The sequence below is a fragment of the Felis catus genome, chromosome E3 (assembly GCF_018350175.1).
Source record: "Felis catus isolate Fca126 chromosome E3, F.catus_Fca126_mat1.0, whole genome shotgun sequence".
NCBI classification, from domain to species: domain Eukaryota; kingdom Metazoa; phylum Chordata; class Mammalia; order Carnivora; family Felidae; genus Felis; species Felis catus.
The window spans coordinates 1,748,122-1,774,576 of record NC_058383.1 but is presented as its reverse complement, the minus strand read 5'-3'; the positions used below and the strand labels follow the sequence as shown (position 1 = coordinate 1,774,576).

Sequence of the window (26,455 nt, the reverse complement as noted above, 5' to 3'; positions counted from 1 at the left end):
AGGGGTCGTGTGGGGCCGGAGCCGGCATCCGAGGTCGTCTCCGAGAAGGTCATTAAAACGTCTCCTGCCGCTTCAGAGTGAGCCGGGTCCTCTGTTCCTTGAAAGTAGGCGTCCTCAGGTGAGGGTGACGGGAGGGGCCGCAACACGGAGACGGTTCTCAGAAGCTGAGACCTCGTCTCCCTCGGCAGACGCCCGCTCGGGAAGGCATTGATCGATAGGCATGTCCACTTCTCCTTCAAGCACTAAGCACTTCATTTTGAACCCCCAGAGGCTCGCGGAAATGCCAGTGACCCCAGAGTTCAACTTCAGCTTGGAAGGTAGTGGTTTAATGTTTTATGAGTATTCTCCTTTGCTTCCCAAGAAAGGCTGAGGTGGACCGGAGAGGACAGCCCGACGAGAAGGGTCAGCCGGCGGGCACTAGTGTCTCGCGTCGGGCCGCGGGCTCGTTGCGCATGTGGGGTCCCTCTCTGCCTTTCTGCTTGTGGGGGCGGGGCGGGGCAGTCTGCCGGCAGCTGACTTGAACAACTCACTTGGGGAACTTTGGCCAGGATTTGTGGAAACGTCAGGAAAGCGCGCTCCTCTGGGAGGCCGGCCCTTCTTGGTGCCTGAGGGCCTCGCTATCCTTCGCCCTCTGTCCTGCGAGGCCAGGATCCCCGCCCCAGGGCTGGCCCCTTGAGTGTGTGGCTCACCGTTGCTCTGTCTCCGTGGGGTTTATATGCAGAAGTGTGTCTGTCCTGACTCCTTGTCCCCAACCTGTCCTCTCCTCTCCCCTCCCCTCCCCTCCCCTCCCCTCCCCTCCCCTCCCCTTCTTTCCTGCTGAATGGACGCCTACATGGGGAGGGGGTCTGTACTTCCCATCTCCCAGAGCTGTGCCCTCGGCCCCCGAACCCTGCCCTGCGTGCGAGGCAGTGACACACCTGGGTGTTGGCTCCCTGACAGTCATGTGCCTGTTGCGGGGACTGAGTTGTGTGCGTGGACTCCCGCCCCTTTGCCCCACGCTCTCCTTTGCGGGGGTGGGGCGCTCCAGCAGCACCCCGCACACGTCTGACCTGGTAGGTTGGAGAGCACCCGCCTTTTCCCTCGCTGCTTCCCCACGGCGGCTGCTCCATGACATCAGGGCTCTCTCTTCTCATCTCAGCTCCAGCGTGACAGGCAGCGACAACGACCTTTCACGCCACATTTTCTCGGTTGACATGAGCCACATGGTTTCTGTGCCCCATCGGCGCACGGCCCCGCGAGGTCAGGCTCATGCTGGTCCATGCGTTTGAGAACGGCCGGTGCCTCCGGGCTATCGATGGTCCTGGACAAGCCTCTGTGGAGTGCGCCCCCTGTGATGCCTTGAAGATGAGTGTGACTTGTACTTCCGTGTCCGAAACGCTTGAGCGCGGACGAAGCCTGAAGGGCCAGCAGCCCTGAGTATGGAGCGAGTCCCTTGGCCAAGGGCAAGGGCTGGGGATACGCTCAGCTGCTCGCCCAGTGCTGACTCTGCAGGGTCATGTGTCCTCTGCCCTGTTCCTTCCGGAACATCCTGGTTCCCTGGAAGGCATTTCACCATTGGGACAGGCAGTTTCTCTTTGTTTTTGCCTGCTTGCTTGCTTGCTTGCTTGCTTGCTTGCTTTCTTTCTTTCTTTCTTTCTTTCTTTCTTTCTTTCTTTCTTTCTTTCTTTCTTTCATGTGTATTTATTTTTGAGATAGCGCGAGCTGGGAAGGGACAGAGAGAGGTGGGGGGACAGAGGATCCGAAGCAGACTCCACGCTGTCAGCACAGAGCCCAACTCAGGGCTCAAATCCATGAACCGTGAGATCATGACCTGAGCCAAAGTCGGACGCCTAACCGACTGAGCCGCGCAGGTGCCCCTGAGGCAGGTTCCCTTTCTGACTGGGAACCTGACTGGCCAGGTTCCCTTTCTGACTGCCAGCCTGGGCCCCGTTGCCTTCCCATTGCCTCTCGGCCGATGCGATGTGTCTGTGACATCCAGGACTGGGCAGCGGGCCCCACCAGGTACTGGGGGCTGAAGCCCTCTTGTGATTTAAGGGGGGATTTAAGCACGCGGAGCTGGCAGCCAGCAGACTAAGACGTGGGCGTCCTGTGCCCCGGCTTGCCTCTTGGCTGCTACCCGCTCTTGCTGGGGAACTTTCTGGTTTGACCCCCTCATGGATGTGTGGGCATCATGCTCCTACGTGGGGGGACCCGGGGCTTCTCAGACTCCCCCAAGGCCGTCCCCACCAAGCCTGTGCTCAGGGCGGCTTGTCCGTGGCTCCTTATCCCTGAGCTTGGCTGGACGGCGGCTCGGCCTTGCGTGTATGAGCGAGGGGACGCTGCCGGTCTTGTAGTTACATTGCCGGTTGTCAGAACGCTGTTTCAAGGCACTCGTGAGCTCCCACCTGGGTCCCGTGGATCTGGAGTTGATCTCAGTTCTCGATTATTAACTTGGCCTGTGCACAGCGTCAAGTTGAATCAGAACTGAAAATAGCCTCTTAACGGGCCGGTTTCAAATGACTGTTTTTACCTGTCTTTTGTCTTACTTCACGTCTTTGCGGGGCACCAAGAGGAGTCAGGTGCGGCCGGTCACCGTTCCCTTGAACCCTTGAGCTACTGACGGGGGTTCCCGCGCTGGGCCGGCCCAGCCTCCTACCCGCTCCCTCTGTGACTCATGCGCACGCTCAGACTGAACTACGAGATGAGAGCAGAAACCGCACACTCGTGCGGGAGGGAAGTGGGCTTGGCGCACGCCGCCTCCGAAGACAGCGTCCACCGCCGTCCCCGGGAAGTGAGGTTTCCTTCAGGTCGTGGGGTCAAAGCGGAAAGGACGCGGTGGGAGGCCAGGTGTGACGTGAGCCCACGGGCGCCCTCCCCGGCGTGGCCCCGGCTCACCGTGCCGCCTGCGTGAGCGCCACGTGCGTCAGCTCTCAGCACATCCTGAAGACACCGTGTTTCTGCATTTCCTTCGGAAGAGGTGCCTCCCGGCCCTGCGGGGTCCGGGGACGCCTCCCCTCGCGGCCCCTCCCCTGGTCATCGTCTCCTCCGTCAGGCCGCGGGGACGGCCACCCTGCGTGCAGAATCGCGAGGCTGTGTGGTCTCGGGAGTCGGGTTGTCCACGAGCGCTGGGTGCCGGCTGCCGTTTGCTGTTTAGGAACAGGTCAGGAGCAGAGGGCGGCCCCGGGCAGGACTGAGGGGCCAAGCGCGTTTTGGGGCACAGGCCGGGCTCTGAAGGTGCTTCGGGGCTGGGCCAGGGAGTCGGGTGTTAGCCTGTGGGTGGTCAGGAGCCCGGAGCCCTGACCTGGGCCCCCCTGCTGTCATCTGCCCCCTGAAGGGACGACTCGCATGGGGCTCCGGTGGGACCCACGGGCAAGGTCCGCGTGCCGGGGGTCTGGCCTGTGGGGGGGGAGGGGGAGCCGCTGCGGGGCACCCCGGCCGTTGTCGGAGCCCCGCTGGCGTCCGGCGGGGCAGCGCTGGGGGAGCGGGCCCCACCTCCGGGTGGCGGGGGCTCCCCCACACCCGCGGCACATCTGGCTGCTGTGATCCGGATGGAAGTGCTTGCCGGTAATTTAGCTCATTCAGAAGTGCTGTCTCCCCGGAGCGCTGCGCTGCTGACAATTTTTCCCATTGTGTGTGGGGTTGAGTCCCCCCCTCCCCCCGCTGCCTGCCGTGTTCTGGGATCACCCTGGGTGTCTCTTTGAAATCCAGAAACTCCTGAAAAGCTCTAAGTAGCTATTCACGAGTAAGGAAATGGCAGCGTGCCGGTTGCACGTGCGGCTCTATTTTGGGACCTACGTGACGGGCTCGTCCTGGTCCCGGGGGGCCGTGGCGGGGGCGCCATCCTGCGGGCCAGGCCTCACTGCTCTGCCCTGTCTCCTTTCCCCGCAGCGCCCGTGGGCTGGAGAAGGTCCGGCAGCAGCTCCAGGAGGAGGTCCGCCAGGCCAGCGGCCAGCTGCTGGAGGAGAGGAAGAGGCGGGAGACACAGGAGGCCCTGGCCCGGAGACTCCAGAAGCGGGTCCTGCTGCTGACGAAGGTACGGGGCCGGGCGGGGGCCCGCCGTCCCGGCCTCTGCTCCCCTGGCCGGCGGCCGCCAGCCCGTCCCCACCACGTCCAGGCTTCCCGAGATCGCCGCCAGCCCGAGGGCGGTTTTAACTGCGGTGAGGCGCGTCCGGCTCCTCGGGCCATCGGGCTCGTGTGCGGCTGCCTGGGGTCCCCTTAGAAGGTGTCCGCCTCCCTGCGGAGTCGGGGCTTCGTCAGGCTGTGCCTCCGTCCCGCCATGCTCGCGGGGTTCTTGAATCACAGCAAAGACTTCTCCAGACCCCGGAGGTCCCTCTGGGACTTGGAGGGCCCAGGTGTGGGTCCCCTTCTGGACGGCCGTCCGGCGACCTAGCGCTCCCGGTGAGGGGCGGGGCGGCCGGGGCCGCACGCTGACCCGGGGTCACCCCTTCCCTGGGCCAGGGGCGAGAGCAGCCTTCCCCTCCTTCAGTGACCAGATCCCGGTGGGTCTGTGGCCCGTGGTCTGGACTGAGAACTCTCACCGGGGCCGAGATGCGCTGGGCCTCGTGTGTGGGGCGGGCTCTCTCTGACCGTCCTGTGCCTGCAGAGCTTCCCATGTTGGCTGGACGGAGCCCGCTGGAGCGCGGATCAGGGTTTTCTGTGGGACGGCGTCATTTAAATGCTGCTGTGAATGCTGAAGTTTCAGAAGACGGGGAGGAGAGAACCTGCGTCTGTCCCCACACGCTCTCCAGGCACGGACGGGGTGTCCAGCTTGCTGGACAAAAACCCCTCCCGCCTGCGCCCGACCCGGCCTCGTGTGGGCCGCGTGGGCCGGTGTCAGGCCACGAGGGCCCAGATTGTTTCTAATGAAAACCGAGGCTCTTTGGCTCTGGGGCCACCTGGTTATGAAGGTTTTAGGGGATAAGTCGTATTTCAGCTGCTAAGCGCCCGCCATTTTGTGGCTTCTCCAGCACGTTCCTTGCCGTGCCGTGGTGTCCCTCGAGAGCCTTGGCATCCCTCGGGGCCCTGGGTCCAGGGCTTCCCAGGTCAGGCTCAGCCGAGCTCTGCACACAGGCCCTGGGTACCACACCTGTCATCCTGGCTCTGCAGGCGGCCACCCCCACAGCCTGGGCTGCCTCTGGCAGAGACGAGGACGCGGTCCCGTGGCCTTGGTGCTTGTGGACGGTTACGGGCAGGGGTTTGGAGCCGCCTTCTCGTGCCCCCACCTCCTCCCTCCCTTCCCCAGCACGTACTGCGTGCCACCAGGTCACCTGCACAGGTTCTGGGTCACGGCCCTTCTAGTGCCTGTAGTCTAGCCGGACGGGCAGGAGGGACACACGCGCACACGCCAACCGTGATGGGATTTTCGTGGGAGCGGAAGCCACCGCTGAGCCGCGGCCCGAGGGCTCGGTTTGAGAGGGGCACTCGCAGAATTTGGCTCCGTGGAAAACGGGGGGATGGGCAGGAACACGGGCAGAGGGAGCTGGGGCAGGAGGCACAGCCGCCGGGAGGGCACATCCACGGCACAGCTGCCTCGGCACGTCAGGGCTGCGTGGGCTGTCTGTGCCTGACTTGCTGTGAGCGAGAGGCCAGGACGGGCTGCGGTCCGTGACGTGGGAAGCACGGGCTTTTCCAGGGTGACGGGCAGGGGACCTTAACCTGTGACCTTGGAGAAGGCGCTCGGTCCCTCTGCGTCCCCATTTTCCCATCCCCGGGACGAGCAGTGGTGCCATGCACCGAAGCGGCCCCGGGTGCCCGCCAGACGGGCTCCGCGGGGACAGCGCTCACGAGAGTCACAGCGAGGAGATGGAGTGGAAGTTCCCGAGGCACGTCCACCCGGGCCCGCCGCACCCTCCAGCACGCCCCCGCCCGGCACCCACCCAGAGGAAGGGAATCCGGTGCGTGGCACGGACGTCTGCACCCCCCTGACGCAGCATCGCTCATGGCCACGCGGCCCCGGTGCCCGTCAGCGCTGGGCGGGGGAAGGAGGCGCCGGGTAGGTGCCCGACGGGTTATCGTTGAGCCACGGGAGAGAAGGAAACCCCGCCCGTGTGTGACACCACGGGCGGGCCTGGAGGACACCGCCGAGCGACACGACACAGCGAATCTTTGGACACGGGGAGCAGGTTGGTGGCTGCCAGAGACAGGCTGGATGTGGACGAAATGGGGGTGGGGGGGACGAGGGACGGACCTCCAGATGCGATACGAGTTCTAAAGGGAAAACATGAGCCACGGGTGCAGAGCATCCCCTCTTTGTGGGGGGCCCCGGGTCACCCGTGCCGTGGGAAAGCAGCCCCCCATCCTGGACCAGGGGTGCCCTGCGTGTGAGGCCGCGTGGGAGTGCTGTCGCACGTGGGCAGTGGAGTGTGCGGCCGTCTTAGGAAAGGAGGCTTCTCGAGGGTTCGTGGAGGGCGTCCGGGGTGAGGCTGGTTGGGCAGGTCGGCGGTCACCCTGGTGGAGCTTTGCCGGTGGTGGGTGCGTGTGGCTCATTCCGTCCTCCTCCAGGGCCTCGGGAACGGCGGGCCGCCGGTGGCCTGAGCCGTGGGGCACGGCCTGGAGCGCCTTGTCTGCCGCCTGCCCGTCCCGCATGTGCACCGCTCAGAACCACAGCTGGGGCACAGTGTCCCGCCTGGATGTGCGCACGGGCTGCGTCTCTGTTCCCCGTCGGTCCGGAAGGCACCTTCTCCAACCCTCCCCTGGGGACAGCCCCTTCTTACCCCAGGCTCCCGTGGCGCCTTGGCCACAGGGTGTTGTGGCTGGTCCAGCGGTCTTAGCGGGGAGCCTATGACTGCCGCTGTGCGTGCAGGGGGGCGTGTGGAGCTCCATCTTCGGGGCTGTCTGGCCAGTGTCGTGGCGAGCTCTCGCGGCTTCCGTCCCGTTTCGTGTCCAGCTGGGTGGGTGACTGCTGTTCCCGTGGGTCTTGCTGATGGGGTCTTACTTGATTTCAAACCATTCGTGTTTTTATTTTTAATAAAACTTATTTTCTGGAATAGTCTGTGATTTAGACCAAAATGGTCTTGGAACGGTCGTCACTGCTCAGGGACCAGGCCTGACCAGGGCCGTTGACTGAAGTCTGTGTCGTCCTCCTGTTTGCTTCATTGCCCCTCAGCCCTTTCTCTGTCTCGGACCCCCCCCACGGTGGGTCGTCACCTCTCCTCGGGCCATGACAGTTCTCGGACTCCTTGCGTGGATGAGTCCACCGCCAGGAGTGTGGCGCGGGCGTCCCGTGGCAGGTGCTGGACGGGGTGTGTCCGAGGCTTTCCTCCCAGGCCCCCGGGGGACGGGGCAGCCCTGCAGGGAAGGGCCCCGGCCGTAGCCTGACTTCCCCGTGTGGACGCTGGCCTTGCTTACCCGGCTGTGCCGGGTCAGCCGGGTCTCTCCCTCCACGGTGCACGGCCACACCTGGGGGCTGGGGGTCACGCCCCTCCTAGAGGGCGCAGTAGCTCCATTCTGGACTCTTCTGCGTGAGGTTCGACTCTGCTTTCCGTTTATCCGTTAATTTGGACACTTAGGCATATCAGGCGGGCTCCCGGGGATGTGTTGTAGGTTTGGGTTTTACCGCCGTGCTGCTTGAATTTGTCCCATTGGCCGCCGGGAGCTCTTTCAGTTGTCAGTGTGGGGGTGTACCCCCCCCCACTTCCCTGCTGTCGGGGGCCGCCAGGTGCCCTGGGCTCATCCAGGTGTGTCCCACCCACCCCGGCGCCAGCCGCCGCTCCAGGACCCCATCCCCTTCCCTGGAGAACGGCGTCAGGATCCGCGAGCCGCGTGAGTGCGCTGCTTCTCCGTGGCCCTCTCAGCCCGCAGGGCCGGGAAGCGTGTGTCCCAACTCACGTGTGCGCACGCGTCTGTGAATATTTCCCCGTGTTTCTTCCCCGAGCTCTCATGAACCAGACGCGTGTTCCCATGGACGTGCCCGCCCCCAGCCCACAGCACGCGGGTCATCCCAGCCCCTCTCCTGCCACCCTGACCCCCGACTCCCACCCCCCACCCCCCACGACCCCTCACCCAGCGTGTTAGCCCCGGGTGATGACTTTGTATCTTCAGCTTTTTGTTTTTGTTCAGTAATCGTAGATCGCTGGGAGTTGCGAGGATAGCACAGGAGGGTCCCTTAACCCGTCACACGGTTTCCCCGGTGATGACGTGGCATGTAATTTTGGTGCCACGCTCTGATCCTGGTGCACGTGTATGTAGATCCGCGTGGGCACCCCCGCCCTCAGGGTGCCAGACGGCCTCCCCTGCAGGTGCGGTCACACCCTCCCCTCCTGCACCCTGGCACGGCAGCTGCTCATCTGTTTTCTGTCCTCAAAGTTCTGTCCTTTCAAGAACGTGGTCAGCATGGAATCATACAGCGCGTGGCCCTTTGAGACTGGCTTTTCCCCTCGGCGTGTGGCCCTCGTCCACCTGGGTCGCACTTGGGTCAGCATGTGGTCCTTCTTTGTTGTCGAGCGGGACTCTGCACCGCTCAGGGCGTTTCGTAGTTTCCAGGTTTTGCTGTCACAGATACAGCTGCTCGAAGTGATGGCCCACAGGTTTCGTGCGGACCTGAGTGTTCATCTCTCGGGGTGGGTGCCCAGCAGGGCGCTCGTGGAACCCTGCAGCGTGGCCCCCTGGGAGTCCCCGACCCCCGCGCCCGTGTCTCCAGGGATGGGCTGCTCCTCGCTGGGCCGGAGGTGGTGGCTGGGGCTCCCACTTGGTCTGCAGGCGGGGGACCGTGGCGTCGCCAGGCGAGCCAAGTTCTTCCTTATGAGGAGCCCGTGTTCGCCAGTTTTCCGTGGCTGCTGTGGTGGTACCGTAGCCGTGGCAGTGGGACTGGCACGAGTGTGTCATCTGGCAGTTGTGGGCAGGCCCGGCCGCGCCCTGGGCCCCAGACCCCACCAGCCCGCGGCAGGTACCGGCCTCACCCTTGCCAGCCGCCGGGAGAGTTTATGCCCAGGCTCGCTGGGCTTGTCGTGGAACTCGGTCGTGTGGTTGTAGGACCATGGGTCCATGCCAGCTGTCCTCACCGCTGGCGCCGGCTCGCGTTCTTGCTCGCGCTCTCCCTGCAGTCCCTCCAGCAACAGGCCGTTGATGTCCTGTCACGGTTCACGTCTCGGCGGCTTCCTTTCCCGGCTGCGCTGGCGAAGCTCCCTGCTTCTCAGAGCTCACGCGGCTTGGCCGGCATGGGCGGTGTGGTCCCGTAGTTTTAGGGTCCCTGACGTAATTCCATCTGCAGAAACCTCCTGGCCTGGCCTGCCACGCGTGCGGTCAAGGGCGGGAGGTGCTGTAGACGCCAAGACTCGGAGGTTCAGGCGCCTACCAGGTCGGCACCCTGCCCGATGCGGGGAGTGGGCCTGTGCGGCGGGCCGGGGTGGGCTGGAGGGCTGTGCCACCCGGAAGGGGCACCCCAGCCGCTGGAGCCTGAGAGAAGCCGGCGTCACTCACACGAACGTCCTGTGGGTTTGCAAAGTACTCTTACTTCTGTGTGTTGGAGGGGGCGGTGGGGCAGCTCAGGGAAGCAGTCCCTTGCGGGGGCCGGTGCGTCCTGCGTTCACAGCGAGTGAGTCCCCTGGGACGGTCTGCACGCTGCCTGTCGATAGGAGAAAACGTGGAGCGCTTCGGAGACTTCCTGTTGCCGGGCACAGCGGCCATGCCCTGTACCCCTGATTCCGTAGGTGTCCTGCTGAGCGAGCACCACACCCTCTCTGTTTGCCGAGATCACTGGGGTTCTCCCTGACACGCGTGAATCCCTGGGGGAGTCCCCGTCCACACAGGTGCCTCATGACGGTGCTGGGAGGTGTGACCCCCTCCATGCTCAGACCGCGCCCCGCCTTTGTGAGTAGGAAGCACCCAGCTTCCTTCTCGGGCATTTTCTGTTCCGCAAGGTCACCGCTCGGGTTCCGAGGCAGGAAATTTCCATTCTTCCTGTCTCAGCAGGTTGGAAGCCAGTGGCACTTCCTGGCCTAATTCAGTCTTCACCCTGACCCGCTGCGCTCACCGGCCTTGCTGAGTTAGGGCGAGAGTGGGTATTGATTGCCTTGCGCTGACTGATGGCTTATACTGACTGTCGCTCGAAGGCACGTTCCCGATGGGTCGATACCAATCTCCTGCACAGCCCCGGGCCCGGCTCACGGGGACCCGCCTCGCCAGCCAGCGGGGTGATGAGGCTGTTCATCAGGCCCGACTGTGCAGGGGCGCGGCCAGCCTGCTGCTCCCTGCTCGGTGCCGGGTGCACGTCCACCTTCACCTTCGAGTGACCTGGGCTCCGCAGCGTGTCAGATGCTAGCCCGGCGGCCCCTGTTCAGATGCTTCCTCGTCAGGGCACCTCTGGGGTGTTTTGGTTGCTGGCCTTTCCCTGTCCTTGCCCGTCCCCCGGGACAGAGTGGTGTGTGTGGTGCCCCTGCCACATGGCGGGGCCGCAGCGTGGGCTCTGGGCTCCCGTGTCCACCGAGGGCCCTGCTTGTGTGTTTGACATTTCGGTACGCAGTGCTTGGAGTGCGCGGTTTTATTTTGAGACCTTATTAAGCGGCTCTCGTCTAAGGGTTTAATTGTTACTGATAGCTAAGAGTGTAATCACCTTGGTAAAATACCACGACTATTTTAAGCGATTGAAAATTGCCTTCCAGAAGTGGGTGAACACAAACCATTTTCCTATTTGAGATGAGCTATTTCCAGTGGGCCCCTAATATTCCACAATATGGTTATAGAATCTTGTTATTTATAGAAGCCGAGCAGCTAAAGGTAAGTTTTTAGCGAGAAATTAAAAAACCAAATGAAAACAGAAGCTTAACTCTTTTCTACATCCTAACCGTTCCCTGACCCCAGATTCCAGAGTGCAGTGGTCTTTGAGAGGAGGGCACAGGTCACTGGGCCTTACTTACAGGGGGAGTCAGAGTCTGTGGTAGGTAGTGATGATGTCCCGCCTTTGAAAGGTCCCTGAGTGGGGTGGTGGTCCTCCTTGGGTGGTGGTCTTGGTGGGGTAGACACCCTGGAGGTGGGGAGGGGTAGCCCCATCTGTGTCGGGCATGCAGGGGTGTGGAGTGCTGGCTGGCTGAGGATGCCCACGCACAGTGTCAGTGGGACTGCAGGCCGTTCTGTGGACACCCGACCCCGTGCGTGGCCCAGAATCTGGGTCTGCCCCAGAACCTAGAGACTGTGGCTTCAGTCGTGCTCTGGGAGGCGGGGGGGGGGGGGGGGGGGGGAGGACGCGTGGGAGCTGGCCCTCCCCATGCAGGGTTTAGGGGCTGATTGCCCTTTGCTCCTGAAGTTGTACGAGTTCTCTCCTTATTCTGAACACGAACCGCTTGTCGGAGATGCGGCCGCAGCATCTCCCGGTCTGCGGCTTTGCTGCTTCTCTCTGAATTGTGTCTGTTGACGAGTAGCAGCTTTTAATGTTAGCGCAGTCCAGCGGACTGATTTCGTTACCGTTGTGCTGACGCTTTCAGAGCCTTGGTGAGCTTAATGACCGTGACCTTTGCTACCAGAGTCATGGGGATAGTTAACTGTGCTCTTCTAACTGCTTTATGGCCTCACCTTTTACGGGTGACCTAACCTGGCCTGCACGTGTCAGGATCATTTTTCCCCAGATGTTAACTGGACTTACGCTCGTGGTCATCTGGTGGCATATACAAACGCTGAGTCGTTATGTTTCCCGCCTGAAACTAATGCTACATGTTGGTCATGCCTCACTTAAAATTTTTTAAAAGATTATTTTCTCGGACTGCCTGGGTGGCTCAGTCGGTTAAGCATCCGACTTCAGCTCAGGTCGTGATCTCACAGTCTGTGAGTTCGAGCCCTGCGTTGGGCTCTGTGCTGACAGCTCAGAGCCTGGAGCCTGCTTCAGATTCTGTGTCTCCCTCTCTGCCCCTCCCCTGCTCATGTTCTCTCTCTCTCTCTCTCTCTCTCTCTGTCTCAAAAATAAATAAGAACATTAAATTTTTTTTAAAAGATTATTTTTTCTCTGTTGAATATGCAGTTGGCCCAGGAGCATTTACTGAGAGATATCCCTTACCCTGCGTGGTGTCATGTGGCCATAACCAGCCACCAGGCACTGGGCGTGGGGAGTCCAGCCTCTGGGTTCTCTTGTTCCGTCGGCCCTTTCTGTCTTTCCGCCAACACCACTCTGTGTCCATTTATGATGTGTTAATACCTGGTAGCGAACCTTCAAAATTGTTGTTCTTTAAGATTTTGGCTAATTTTGGTCCTTTGCTTGTCCTTACGCATATCGGAATCAGAGTGCTAATTTATGTGGAAAACTCTGCTGGCACATGATAAGGATTCAGGGAATTTGTAAATCAGTTTGGGAAGAAATGACACCTGGACTTTGTCTTCTGAATGAGAACATCGTAGATGCATACTGTTAGACATTTCCCTGCATATTTTCTATCTTGGGTGCAGCATTGACGGTGTCTCTGAGAATCTCGTGTGTGCGTGTGTGTTACTGGTGTCTGCACACGCACTGACCGTGTGCGCGGCAGTCCTGCCGACCTCGCTACGTGGGCAGAGACGAGCCTCGTGTCGGTGCATAACCCTGGCACACCTCTTCCTCTCGGGTCCTCGTGCCTTTCCTTGTTTGTCCTTTCCCTGTCTTCTTGACGTGGCCGCCAGTCGGCTGTCACGCGGAAGTGGCAGTGGTGATGTCCCTGACTCATGCAGATCTCCGGAAGCTTCAGTAATTCACCGCCGAGGATGACACATGCTGTTTGTTTCTCGTAGATACTCTTCATTGCGTTAATGGAATCCCCTGCTATGTGTTGTTTCATTTCTTTTCTTCGAGATTTTTTTTTTTTAAACAATCTCTACACTCAACGTAGGGCTCGAACTCACAGCCCTGAGATCAAGAGTTGCACGCTCCGCTGACAGAAGCCAGCCAGGCACCCCCTTTGTTGTTCTTTTCTAAGAGTTTTTATCAAAAATGCCTACTACATCAGTTTCGATGTGGGTTATTTTTATTGCGTTCCGTTCAAGCATTTTCTCACATTCTCTCTGGATGTGCACAAGCTGACCTTCAGGCAAGGTTTCCTGCGCTCAGAGCCCAGCGCAGGCAGATGGGAAGCTGGAAAGGGATCGGAAGATCCCAGACTCACTCACCTCTCCTCGGCCCTCTCGTCCCACAGATTGTGGTGGAGCGAGTCCCGCGCACCAGGCTCTGCGCCGGGCACTTGTGAGCCGGGGCCGTTGCACAGCCTCTCGCTCGCGACCCGAGGGCGCCTCCCTCTAGGGCACAGAGCAGACCAGTGGGAGCCTGGAACGCTGCGGGGGGTTTGCTGAGCGCTGCAGGCAGCTAGGGAAGGAGCGCCCGGGTGAACCTCCCGTGCCAGAGCTTGGTCGGTGGCTTTGAGTTTTGTTTAACAACTACGGATCCACAGGAAGTCGTGACGGTAGTGGACAGGCCCCACATATCTTTCCCCCAGCTTCTGCCGTGAAAACCTGTCCTGTGATTACAGCACAGTATTAAGACCAGGCGCTTGGTGTTTGTGGTGTGTGTGTGTGTGTGTGTGTGTGCACGCGTGTGTGTAGGGGGCTCTGTGTCATGTGAGCCCATGTGCAGATTCGCCGAAGTGCCCCCGCCGCAAGGACCTTCTGCCTGCTGCCCCCAGAACCACACCCACCCATCACCCCTACTCTGTTTTCTGTCTCTGCTGTTTTTGGCATTTCAACGATATTAAGTAAATGGAATCATATAATGTGTGATGTATTCGAATTGTTTTTCAATTAATAGACTCTATTTTTTCGAGCCATTTATGTTTATAAGAGCAAGAACCAGAGAGTACAGACCTCCCATGATCCTCTTCCTCTGTCTCAGTGATGGCTGTCCTGCTACTAACACCTTGCATCAGTCGGGTCCGTGTGTCACAAGCGATGAACCGTGATGGCGACGTTATGATTAATTGGGTCCACAGCCTATGTTAGTGCCGGCTCTCAGCCTCGTGTGTCCTGTCGTTTGACAGATGCGTGATGTCGTGCGTGCAGCATGGCGGTGTCACCTCACAGAACGATGTCACCGCCCTCACATCCCTGTGCCCCGCGAGCTCACCCTCCTTCCCCCCCCCCCCCCCCCCAGAGCCCGGGCGGCCGCCGATGTGCCCCCGTGTCTGTAGCTGTGCGTTTTCCAGAACATCACGCGGTTGGAGTCGTGCAGCGTGGAGCCTTTCCAGACGAGCTGCTCTGGCAGTATGTTTTCAGGGTTCCGCCGTGTCTGCTCACGGCCGGATGGCTCGTTTCTTCCCAGAGCAAGCTCCCACTCCGTTGTCTGGGCGCGACATAGCCTACCTGTGCGCTCACTTTGCGAGGGCGAGCTGGTGCGTCCAGGCCCTTTTGAAGGACGCTGCAGTAAACGCTTGTGTGGGAGTTTTGTGTGCATGCGCAACGTCAACTTGCGTGTCTGGATCACGCGGTAAGCGTTTCGCTTTGAACGCTTCCTCCACCAGCCGTGCTGGAGGAAGCCGTGCCTTCTTGTGAAGCTTTTCACACACGGTGTTTTTTTTTTTTCCTCTTTTGTAGAAGCTCTACGAGGTGGGGGTGTTGCCGTGTTCCCGACGGGGTCACGGGCCACTGGAGGCTGGAGCCACGCGCATCGGGCCTGGCTCCTCCCCGGACTCTGCTGATGACCTCTGCCCTCAGGCCTCCCTCTTTGGTCAGGTCACCCCAGGCTTCTGTTTTCATCTCACCTCTGAGCGTAGTTGGGTAATAAACCTTCCGGGAGCCTGAAAGTGGCACTCAGGGCACCTGTCTGCCTTTCCCGGGTGACTGTGCGTGTGACCTGAGGTGGCACCAACCGGAACCAGGGCCATGAGAGGAGGAGGAGGAGCCCTGAGCGGGGAGGACAGCTTTTGGGGGAGGAGCCCCGGGTGAGGATGAGCCCTGGGCTGGGAGGAGTGCAGTGTGGGGAAGAGCCCTGGGGGGACGGGAGCCCCGGGCAGGGAGCAGATGCTGACGGGGGCACCTCCCCACGTCCCTGGGTGTAACGGTGGGGTCCCTTTGCCGCAGCAGCTGCCCTGTCCGTGGCCACAGGCTCCTCCCTCTGGGGGGCCTGGGCTCGGGTGGGTGGCTGGCAGCTCGACATCATGGCCTTCTGTCTCCGTGAAAGCGGATCGCGTCCATTTCTCTTGGGAAAGACCTTAAACCTCGGCTGCTTTTGCGCCCTGTCCTTATTTTCTTCCTGCGTCCTCCTTCCGAGCCCTCGAGTCTCCTAATCTTATTAAGGGATTTCTCTTGTGTGCCTTCACGTTCCGGGTCTCAGCGTGGAAGGAAATACTTAACATGCTCAATGTCCGTCCTGTCTTCCGAGAAACAGTCCTTCTAAGCGCCCAGAGTGCCTTCTCGTGCTCCCCTCGCCCCGTGCGGGGCGCTGGCACCGTTGGTGCGGGTCGTGAGGGCGCAGTGCCCCCGAGGCCCAGTTTGGGCTCTGGTTGCCCATCCTGCCGTGCGCCTGCCCCCACCCAGAGCCGGCCCCCCCGCACGCTCTGTTCCGCACGGTGATGAGCGCTCCACGCGGAGGTGCCGAGGGGCCTTCCTCTTGACAGTGGGTTTGACACCATCAGGTGGCCGTGGAGGTGGGCGGGGACGCGCCTGCTTGGGGTAGGCAGTCCGTGCCTCTGGGTGCGGTCTGTTCTCATGGTTCTGGCGTTTTTTGTTTTTTGTTTTTTAATTTTTTTTTAACGTTTATTTATTTTTGGGACAGAGAGAGACAGAGCATGAACGGGGGAGGGGCAGAGAGAGAGGGAGACACAGAATCGGAAACAGGCTCCAGGCTCTGAGCCATCAGCCCAGAGCCTGACGCGGGGCTCGAACTCACGGACCGCGAAATCGTGACCTGGCTGAAGTCGGACGCTTAACCGACCGCGCCACCCAGGCGCCCCTGGTTCTGGCGTTTCTGAGGAGGAAGGGCCTCTACGCCACAGCACCGTCCACACCGCCCTACCCCGGGACCTGCGCCATCAGGGTGGCTCATACACACACGTGCCCTCGATGGTGTCCTGGGGCCCGTTGACCGGGCACGTGGTGTGGGAGGCCTTGCCAAGGTGTGCCAGGCTGAACCGGACCGGTGCCCTCGGTCCCTCTGACTGCAGATGAGGAGGCTTGACCAGACCCGCCCTTTCCGGGGGCACCCTGGCCTTCTGTGCCGTCCCCCTCGTCTCTGTCCCGGTGCACGGCCTGCCCTTCCAGGCAGGACTCGCGTAGCTGTGGAGGGCACGCCACGTGGCCCGGCAGCGTGCGGAGTGTGCGCCTCATCACCCCCGCCTCCTCCGCGGTAGAGGTGAGCGCCCCGCAGACCAGAGAGGTTAAGTAATCCTGGTGGCTCTGCACTGCCTCCTCGGGGGCGCACATACAGATCAGGTGGGATCTCGTGAAAAGGCAGGGTTTGAGTAAGCAGTTCTGTGCCGGGCCTCAGATCCTGCCCGTCACCGGCCCCCAGGTGGTACGCGAGCTGAGGATCAGCGGGTGGTGCCGGACGTCAGAGTCCCGTCCACTTCAGAGACAGTGCAGTGGGGACCTGTGATCGACCAGGGCCGGGATTGTGCCGCAGCCGAGTCATCGGGCCCGTGTTGAAATGTGCTTTTATCCGCACGGTGCCAGGCTCAGACGCGGACAGTGGTCTGGAGCGTAGCCGGCTAGGTGTCTGCAGATATCTGCAGGCCCCCCCGCTGTCCACACCCAGTCCTGGTCTTTGTCACACCCTGCCCGCCTCCAGCGACCACGGTCCTGTCCCCCTCCATCCCCTCCGCCCCCAGAGGAGCTCGCTCACTGTTGATCCGTTTACTGGTCTTGTAGAAACGCTGACCCGTTGCCCTCCCGGTGCCCTCCTGGTGCCCGTCCGGCTGTCCCCACACCTGCACCCTGCTGTCCTGCCCAGGCTGGTAGCTCCCGAGGGGTGGGGTCTGCAAAGCGGAGCTGCTGGATCTTCCATGAATTGGGGTCTGGGAGCCCCCCGCCCCTCCCCCACCGCTGCATGGGCAGGGCCCGGGCATGATTGAAGTTCAGGCTCAGATTCAGACCTTGCTTCTGTCTTACTTGAAATGCCTCCCTTCTCTTTTGTCTGCTCCTCAAAGAAAGTCTGCAGGAGGGTAGCGGATGTCACCCGGCCCGTGGTTTCTGATTTAACATTTGTTCCGCTTAGTGCGACAGCGGCCCTCGTCCTCCCACAGGTGAGCGGGAGCCTCTCAGCTTTAAAGTTTAATTTTCAGGTGTTAATATGTTGTCCTTTCGGTTTACCTCTCTAGGCTGACATTTTTGTTATATCCATTTTGTTATATCCAAGAAAGTCGGCCTGTTTTGTTATGGGAGCGTGCCGTTTACGCAATTCATTAGAAAGCCAGACTTGTCACAGGTATTCTTTGCTTTATCCACTGAGAGGGCAGTGGAACCAGGTTGCGGCAGAAAAGACCTAGAGAGAAAAGCAATTTTAGGGAATATAATAAAATCAAAGCAAAGTGCCTTTTATCCCTCCGCAGTTTGAAGACACTGATGAAGATGGGGGTTGCGGGGGCGCAGGGGCGGGCGCGTGGGGGGCCACGTGGGGCTTCCTCCCGGCAGTGCCTGGGCTGGGGAGGAGGGGACCCCGAGGGGCCGCGAGGGGAGGGCAGGCGTGCCTTCTTGCTTCTCACTCGTCAGGGCAGGGCTGGCCCCGTGCCCGTGGCCTCTCGGCCCTGCTCGTTGGGCCATGTTTGCGCCGTTTGGAGGCTGTGTTCTGCTGCATCCAGATACCCTCGTCTCCTTTCCTCCCCACCCTCCGTACGCTCTAGGAGAGACCGCAGCCCTGGCCCCCGCCCCGCCCGTGCTGGGGCTGCAGCAGCCTCGGGGTGCCCTGGCAGCGTAGACCTAACGGTGCCTTCGCCGAGGGCCACGAGTTTGGGGAGACGGGGCGGCGCCCTGCCTCCAGGCACGCGTGGCTCTTCCACAGTGGTCTGCGTGGTGTATGTGTGATCGGAGGCCCTGTGCTTTCCTGTTTCCCCGGGCTGACTGCCCGTGTCCCCGTTCCGCGAATGGCAGATGAAATCCCAATAGCTTAAAAAAGTTAAAACTGGTGCCGCCTGGCTTTGGTCGCGGGAGGCAACTAACTCACGCCCTTTGCACAAGACCATTGGCTCCGGATCTGCGGCTCCCTGGCGTACCTGTGCCATCGGAGCTAGGAAACCATGGCCTCATCCAGCGGGGGCTGCCTGGGCCCAGCACCTTCTCCTCGTGCTCCGCCTGGAATGTGCTATGTTGGGCGCGGTGGACCAGACACCCCCCCGCCCATGCCCCTGCCTCCTGGGCCCCCCGCCATCCCTCCGCAGGCCTCTGGGCCTTTGCTGGTGCTTCTGCTGGGCCAGGCATCCCCCCCACCCATGCCCCTGCCTCCTGGGCCCCCCGCCATCCCTCCGCAGGCCTCTGGGCCTTTGCTGGTGCTTCCTCCCTGCTTCTTTGGCTCTCAGCCTCCCCAGCTGCTGCCTGTCCTGTCATCTTTGTTTCTCTCTCCTGAGAAGGAAGAGCCTTTTCTGTTTTGTTCAACAGCAGTTAGCTTGTAGGAAGCTTTTCGTGTACAGTAGGCACCCGGCAAACGTCTGCTGCCTGGAGCCCCTGGTTGGTGACGGGCAGCGTCCCACCTCTGTTTCTGGTCTCTGGCCCCGCTCACTGCCTTTGCCTCTGAGCGGCCCCCTCCTGCCTGCCTTCGGCACTTGTGCTGTGCCCTGTGTGTGTGAGGGCTCGCTGCCCCTGCCAGAGGGCTCCCGAGAGCATCCCTGTTGCCACCCCTCCCGCCTGCCCCCTGGGGGGTGTTCAGGGCCCACGGAAGTGCTCGTGGGGAGGTGTTAGACACAGGCACGTCTGGGTTGGTTGCAAGGACTTAAAACCAGCAACTTGGAAAATGGCCACAATGACAGTTAAAGGAACAGCAGCGCCCAGTGCAGAGGGCAGGAAGATGAGCTGCTCTGGGGGCGCTGGTGCCCAGGGCAGGGGGGTGGGGAATGGGGCTCTGCCCAGGAATGGAGGCTTGGAGATGCCCCCCATCCCTTCTTCAGGTCCTGGGGGTGGCCCGTGGGTGGTGCAGGGGGCCTGGTGCCTGGCTCTCAGCCCGGTCCCCGCTGCCCCGCGCCTTCCAGAAGGCCCCCGTCCCGTCCCCCCGAGCATACTTGCAGGCCGCTCCCTGTCCTCTCCCGCCTGAGGCCCCAGGCCAGCTGGAGCTCTTACCCACCGTTTTCTCCACTTACTCTCTGCCCTTTGTGAAAAGTTTGCCACATGTGCGCCGACGTGTGCATATCCACCTGACAGGCATGTCGGTGATGAAATACTAACTGAATCTGAGTACATTCGCCTGGGAAGTCTTTAAAAACCAAATGATTTCTAAAAACTAGGGTGAGTAGGATCTCCTGTTTTCCTCGCACCCCTGGGTAGTCCCGGGCACGCCCTGGGTCGCAGGTGCCCGGGAGGAGGTGACCGCTGGGTCCCTCGGAGGCGGAGGAGCTGGGTCTCCGCCATCAGACAGGCCTGGGGGCCACCTGGTCGCTGCCATTGCTTGTGCTGCTTGCGGACGGGGAAGCAGACGGTGGCCTCTCGGACGTCCCCTGCTCTGTCTGTCTCCGTTTATCGTCACTTTGGCTCTTGCTCCTCTGAGGCCGGCCCTCGAGTCCCAGCCGGCTGGCGGCCTGCCTGGGCACGAGCCCGCACAGGAGGCACTCCGTGCTGGCGGGGCAGGAATGGTGCTTACCAGCCGCGGCTGTGTTTCTTAGATGCATCTGTGCCAGCAGGTGAAACCCGGTCCCCGAGTCCCGACACGTGTCCGTGAGCCCTGGCGGCTCTAGCCGGCCGCGTCCCCGTGCCCGTCAGCTTGTCCAGGGCTCTGAGAAATCCATGTGATGGGGACTGGGAGGCCGCCGCCGTCTTCATTTGCATATTTCATATTTTGCCGGTGAGGTGGTTTTGCACGAATGCTGAGTTTCTAAAGCACAGCATTACAGTACTTTTGGTCTTCCTTCCTGAGGTGTTTGCCCTCCGCTCCGTGTGGCCCCCGGGCGACGGCCTCCCTCTCCCCACCGGCACCCAGGCCGAGGTGCCCGCAGCCCAGTGCGGTGCTGGCGGAGAGCCCTGAGCGTCCTCGCTGGAAGGAGGCCACAGTCCCCCAGCTCAGGCCTAACTGGTGCCGGGAGGCTGGGCGGGCGGTGAGAGGGGCCCCGAGCGCCCCTGGCAGAGCGGCGAGGACTCCGTGTCCTCGTTCACACTTTAAAATCCCCTCTCGTCTTGTGGAGACCTGCTCTCCTTTTAACTCAGTTCCGAAGAAATCCAAATCTTTGAATAACCTTCATCCTGAGCGGAAAGGAAGTTGGCTGCAGGTGGAAATTGGTGGTCACGCTCCGAGACGTGGTTCCCCGCCAGGCGGCCTCTCCAGCGCCACCGCTAAAAATAGCCACGCGTCCTGCTGCTGTCACAGCTGCCTCCAGCGCACTCCTGGTGACCGTTCCAGGGGTACCGAGGCGCCCTCGTCCTCTGCGGGCTGTGCCTGGCTCCCTGGCTGCCCTTGGCCTGCGAGGCCATGTCCGTGTTCCAGGTGCTCCCTGGGTGGCCCCCCGTGGCTGGCCTCTGCCCCTGGCTTGTCCTCCTGTTCGGTGGGTCCCGGAAAGCGTCTGTGCCCTTGGTGTCGGGGAGGAACCCCGTGCCCACTGTCTGGGGGTCCCCACGCCTTCAGTGTCAGGAGAGACCCCACGCCCTCATTGTGGGGGAGGGAACCCCATGCCCTCTGTCTGGGGGTCCCCATGCCTTCAGTGTCGGGGAGAGACCCCACACCCTCTGTCTGGGGGTCCCCAAGCCATTAGTGTGGGGGAGGGACCCTGTGCACTCTATTGGGGGGGGCCAACACCCTTAGTGTGGGGGAGGGACACCACATCTTCTGTGGGTGTGTGTGTGTGTCCCCACACTCTCAATGTGGGGGAGGGACCCTGTGCCTTTTATTTGTGGGGGAGGGTTCCCATGCCCTCACTTGGTGAGGGGGACCCTGTGCTCTCTGGGGGCTGGGCCTCCCTTGCCCTGAGCCCCACTGTTCCCTTTGCCAGCCCAGGCTGGCTCCAGGGGCCCCGGGAAGCCAGGCACTCAGCATTCTGTGGGATTCTCTCCAGCACGGGGTAGTTCCTGGCTTCCTGGACTTAACCACGCGCTGTAGCAAAATGTTCAGTGAGGGGGGCACAGCTTGCAGTGGTGGTTTGTCCTGAAGGAGAGTCTGTGGCGCCTGGGACTCCGGCGGGGCGCCGGGACTTTCCTCTCTCTGGGCGTGTGCAGCCACCGTTCTCCTTCTGAGGGAGGAAGCCGACCCTGGCCGGCCGGGCTGTGCCGTTCTCCAGGGACCGGAGGCCCTCTGGGTCTGTGCGCGACCCCGACCTCGGCTGCCCCTGGTGGGTGGGCGCCCAAAGGACGTGTTCCTGGCTGTGTCCGAAAGGAGTCAGTGCCTGGGCTGGGGGCTGGCAGGTGCGCTCTGATTTTCTGTTCTGGGGGCAGAGCCAGGGACTGAGGCTGGGAAAACCCGAGCTGGCACTAAACCCGGTCATTCAGTGCCTCTGCCCTCAAGCCTTCTTGTCTCTCTGCCGTCTCTTCCTCCCCTGGACGGGGACGAGGGTGTGCGCTGCCCCGGCACGGGGCCGAGCCTGTGGAGTGCTGGGGGAGTGTTTGTGACCCCAGGTGGCGCACACGTGAGCTCGCGGCTCCCCACCTGCCTGTGGTGCGTGTGACCTAGGATGGTGCGTGTGATCCTAGACGGTGCGTGTGACCGTAGACGGTGCGCGTGATCGCAGTGGGTTGTTCACACGTTTGCAGCCAGTGCTGCTCTGATGTGATGCGTGTTCTTAGAAGTCACCTTGCTCTGCAGGATCACTCGGAAACTTCCCAGGTGACAGACACCCTAGATGTGGGAAAAGAGTCGAACAAGCCGTGGTACAGTGTTGCTCGCTCGGGGGTTAAGAAGCACACAAAAGCCGTGCCACTCGACCCCTCCCCGGGAGTGTGGCCGAGAGGGCCATGCCAGGCCTGGCTCTGCCCGGGGTCCTGCAGGTTCCTGTGCTCTCAGCGGGGGGCGATTTTGCCATCAGAGTTCCCCCCCCCCGGGCAGCTGCTCGTCCGCGCTCTCTGTGAGAGGCCTCGTGTGCCGTGGGTGAGGTCTGTGGTTGGAAGTAAAGTCTGTTTTAGTAAACGTCTTGTCACACCCCCGGTGCGGGACCTGAACGAGTAAGCGTTCCGTGAATACGAGTGACGGCTGTCGTCCGTCACACTTAACTCATCCTCGTGAACATGGTCATTTTCAAAATTCTTTGAGCTAGGATTTGCAGAATCCCGGTTCCGGAGTGAGCAGTCTGTGGCTGGGGAAAGTGGGAGACGGCTTTTCCCCCTTGTAGTTCAGATGCACCTGACTCTGACCTAGGCTCCTTCCCGTCTGTCGGTCACGCCTCCTTGTGTCAGAAGGGGTGTCAGAGTGCCTGTGTGCAAATGTGTAAGGGTGTGTGTGTGTGTGTATGAGCGTGTGTGTTATTGTGTACCTGTGTGATTGTGTGATTTGTGAGTGTGCATTCATTGTGTGCACAGGTGTACACCCGCCCGTGGGTGCATATGTATGTGTGTGCTGTGCGTGAGTGCATGTGTGTGTGAGTGTGCATGTGTGTTTCCATTACGGAAAGCCGCAGTTGGCTACCTTTCCCACGAGATCCTCATGGAACATTAGGCCCAGTAGGACCGGCCCCAACCATCGTAATAGTTATTAAGTAGCAATAAAATGGGATCTGTATTTACAGAGCCAGAGTGCACTCAGACTGGAAGTTATTAAATATCATCCATCATCAGATGGAAAACAGTCAAATGCAGGGAGAGCGGTTCAGAGTCCATAATCTTTTGGTTAACTTCACCCATGAAGACCCAGACTGCCCCTAATAAAGTCCGAGGACCAGGGAGGAAGTTCTTCTGGAGCAGAGCACTCCCAGCGCTGCCGTGGAGTCCGGCCCGTGCCGTGCTGCTGCTCCAGGTTTGCAGCAATCTGCAAGGTGACCGGGTGTCCACTCCGGCTCGGTGCTGCGGCCGTGGGCGGGACACAGGCGTCTCTCGGTCCCTCTCCAGAACGCTGGTTGTCTACTTGTGCCGTAGGTCGTTTCCATCGTGCGCTGTGTCTGGAGAAGGGGGGGACACGTGGCACTGACGTTTACCTGCGGTGCCTCGGCGGGGAGGGTCTTGGCTGCCGGCTGTCTGCCCGGGACGGCAGCGCTCAGTGAGGAAAAGGGTCTGCGGTGGATCGTGGACACTCTCCTTGGAGGCCCGCTCCTCAACTGAGTCTCTGCGTCTGTCCACGAGCCGGATGGGTGCACGTGACAGTCATGTCCACGTGAGCGGCCGTGTGGTGTGCCCGGTACACGGCTTTGTTCCCGGGGGTTCCGGTGGAACTGGTCCAGGATGGAGCTCGTGAAGGTGCACAAGAGTCTCGCGGGGTCCCCCGAGAGTCCCGCTCGTCTGTGGCCTGGGGTCCAGTGTCGGCTCCGCGCCTGCCTGGCCATGTGCTGTGAATACGCTGAATCCACTGTGACACTGGAGTGTGGACAGCAGTTTGTGTCTTGTCTGACGTCCAGGGACGTCAGCCTCGGAATCCGTTCCCATAGTTCATGCAGATGCGCTTTCCAGGTGCAGGGTCTGATTTCCAGAAGAATGTGAGAGAAGTCGGACGGTTGCTGCATTTGCCCCGGGTGAAGTTCTGTTTTCTCTAGACCATTAGTTTCCAGTAAGTTTTACCGTGCTTAGAGGCTTCTTTCCTCGCGGCCTCAAGTGTCCAGCCAAGAAGCGGGGCGGTGCCCTAGCAGAGGGCGGCAGGTGTGACAGGTGCCCCAGGGAGAGAGCATGGACCCCCCCACCCCCAGCGTGTCCTGGGCACACAGAGTCTAGTCCAGGAGTGGGAGAGGGGGTCTGCACTCTCCCGGGCAGCAGAAGGGCAGCCTCCTGGCCCAGCAGCAGATGAATACACACGAGACGCCCGGTCACTCACAGGGCCCCCCACGCTGAAGGCGTCGGCAGGTGGGCAGGGGCGTTTCAGCGCCCCAGGGCCTGCCTGTGAACCGCCCGCATCTGAGCACCCTGGGGGGTGTCCAGAGATGCAGACTGTATGGCTGGGAGTGGGCACATAGCCAGGTGGGGGTGTCTGCCGGACAGAAGTGGGTCCAGCAGCGAGCCCGCCCCCTTCCCGCCGGTACCGCAGCTCCTTCCAGTGATGCAGGACCCTCCACCCAGCGTGGTCTTGGGGGGAGCGTGGGGGCCGGTGGGCTGCATGCTGCGGGCAGTGCCCTCCTGGGTGGGGGTGGTTCGGCCTCCTTTGGGTTCCCCGGGAGGGCAGCGTGGACTTGATTTCTGCTGTGTGCATCCCGTGCCCTCCCAGCTGAGCGCGGGGCCGTGTGGACCGGCCTGAGGAGCCGTGTGCGGTCTCTCCCTGGAACAGCCTCCTGTTGCGTCTGGGCGAGGACTGAGCCCTTGGGGCGACACATCAGCTCCCACTTTGTTCTTCCCTCCCCTTCTTTTGAGGGACTTGGTTGGCCTTTTCCCTGCCCTGGGGCCCGCGAATCCCAGTCAGGGACGTCCTCTCTTTGGGGGCTTCCTTGGGGCTCTCCAATAAGCTTTTACAAAGGGCTTTATCCCCAGCTTTATGAAAGTCTCTCAATAAATTAGATCCGTCGGTTAGCCTTTGCCAGTGATTTTTATTATCCTCCGGTTAAAGAAACATTGCTAGTTACAGAAGCGGGATTTATTCCCTTGTAAGGCGGTCTCGTTTAGCCACCTGTGAGCCCCTGGAGAAGCAGCTCTCTGTGAACGAGAAGTGCTGGGCGGTCATGAGAACACACGGAGGAGAGGGCCGGTGGCTGCAGGGCTGCGAATCTGTCTCCGGAAGGGGCTTTTCGGTCCGCACGCAGTAACTGGGCTGGAGAGCCTCCTCGCCGGGCCCCGGGTGGAGCCCTGCGCTCTCCCGAGGCCTCCCGTGCCGAGGCCAGACCCACGCCAGGGGCCCGAGCTCCGGGCGAGGAGAGCAGCACAGATGACACGGCGCTTGGGTCGGGGGTCAGTGACCTTCCCCGTCATCACCGGCTCCTGGCGACTCTGCCCTAGGGCCACAGTGCCGCGGAACGGCCTCAGAGGCCTGGGCTCAGGTTCTGTGTGGCTCGGAGCGAGGGGCCTCCCGCCCATGCTGGCGCCACCTCCGCGGGATGCAGGCTCGCGGGACACGGGCCCAGCACGGTGCCGCTCCCGCCTGGAACTCCCTTGTCCGCGTCGAGGACACGGCAGGAACCTATGATGCTCGTCAGCCTCCTTTCCCGCCGTGTCTGTTGCTCGAGCAGGTGACCTCCGCACGCACGCCGCTCTTCTTCCTGGCGGAGCCCGGGGAAGTGAGCAGGAGCGGGCATCGAGCCGGCTGCGGGGCACCGGGACGGGGGCCAGAGCACACGGACAGACCGCCGTGTCGGCCGGGCTGCCCCCCGAATTGTACGTCTTTGTGAGTAAAATCTGGTTCGTTCACCAGTGTCTTTGGAGACCTGGTGCTCATGTTGTTACGGAACCATTTCCAGGCATTTCGCTTCCTCCTACGTGTGCCGCGTGGCTTTTTTCTGCCCCTCCCCCACCCCCCCACCCGCCAGAGCTAAAACCTGGACAGAGTGGCCTGGCCCCCCAGAGCCGAGTGTGTGTGTTCGCATGTGGCTCACCCGTCCCATGCGTGTGGCCAGGCCGTGCCCTTAGTGGCCCCCAGCTTGCTGCCGCTGTGGGAGAAGCGGGCTGGTAGTGGCATCCCCGTGTCCCGTGTCGGTGGGTGGGATGAGTCCGTGAGTCTGCGGAGCCTTGTTGGAGCCACGCTGACCGCCCGGAGCGTGTGCTCCACCCGGATGACCTCCGGCCTGTCCCACTGTGCTTTCCGCTCAGCCCGTAGCATCTTTGGGCCCCGTGTCCCCCTGCGTACTCCCACACGTCCCTGTACCCGTGCCGCCTGCTGCCGGACCATGGCTAGTGGTGACCTGGGGTCCCGTGTGCTCACAGAGCCGTGTACCACGAGCTTGGCCGGAACGAGTCGCTTTACAGCCCCAAAGCCACGGCCATCTCCCTGTGGTCTGCAGACTGAGGTGTGCGGTGCGTCCATGGCGGGTCCTCCGGGGCTCGGCGGCTCTCTGCTTCCATAGCCGGGGGACTCTGCACGGTCTCTGTGTGGGCAGGGTGGGCGTCGGCCACCTGGAGCTCGGGGGGGGGGGGGGGGCGGGCCTGGCAAGAGGCCTGGGGCAGAGCTGACCCCTCCCGTGGGACGTCCCTGCGGACCCTTTGTGCCCATGAGCTGTGTTGGGAGCAGTGCTCAGTGCCCACACCTCTGGCATCTGCCCCGGCGTGGCTCCGTGCGGCAGCCTTCCAGGGCACAGCTGTGTCGCGGCCTTCTGCGGGCCACACCCCCAAATGTCACTGCCGCAGGCCGGTCCTTCCACGCACCCCCCCCAGTGCTGGCCTGGCGAGGGCCTCCTGTCAGAGCAGATTGCCGCCTGGC

General features: G+C 61.7%; 1 protein-coding gene across 7 annotated transcripts in view; it reads left to right on the top strand.

Annotated features, from left to right (window-relative positions):
* MAD1L1 (mitotic arrest deficient 1 like 1) overlaps window positions 1-26,455 on the top strand; it is a 362,570-nt gene that overhangs the window by 119,063 nt on the left and 217,052 nt on the right. For 5 of the 7 annotated variants that reach the window (XM_045048077.1, XM_045048076.1, XM_045048078.1 and 2 more), the window contains one exon: window positions 3,868-4,012. The exons of 1 other annotated variant lie outside the window; for it this stretch is intronic. In XM_045048077.1, coding sequence (XP_044904012.1) covers window positions 3,868-4,012 — 145 coding nt within the window. Of the gene's footprint in view, window positions 1-1,810; window positions 3,140-3,867; window positions 4,013-26,455 lie in introns of those variants that run through there. One more of the 7 variants, XM_045048079.1, reaches the window with a different exon arrangement.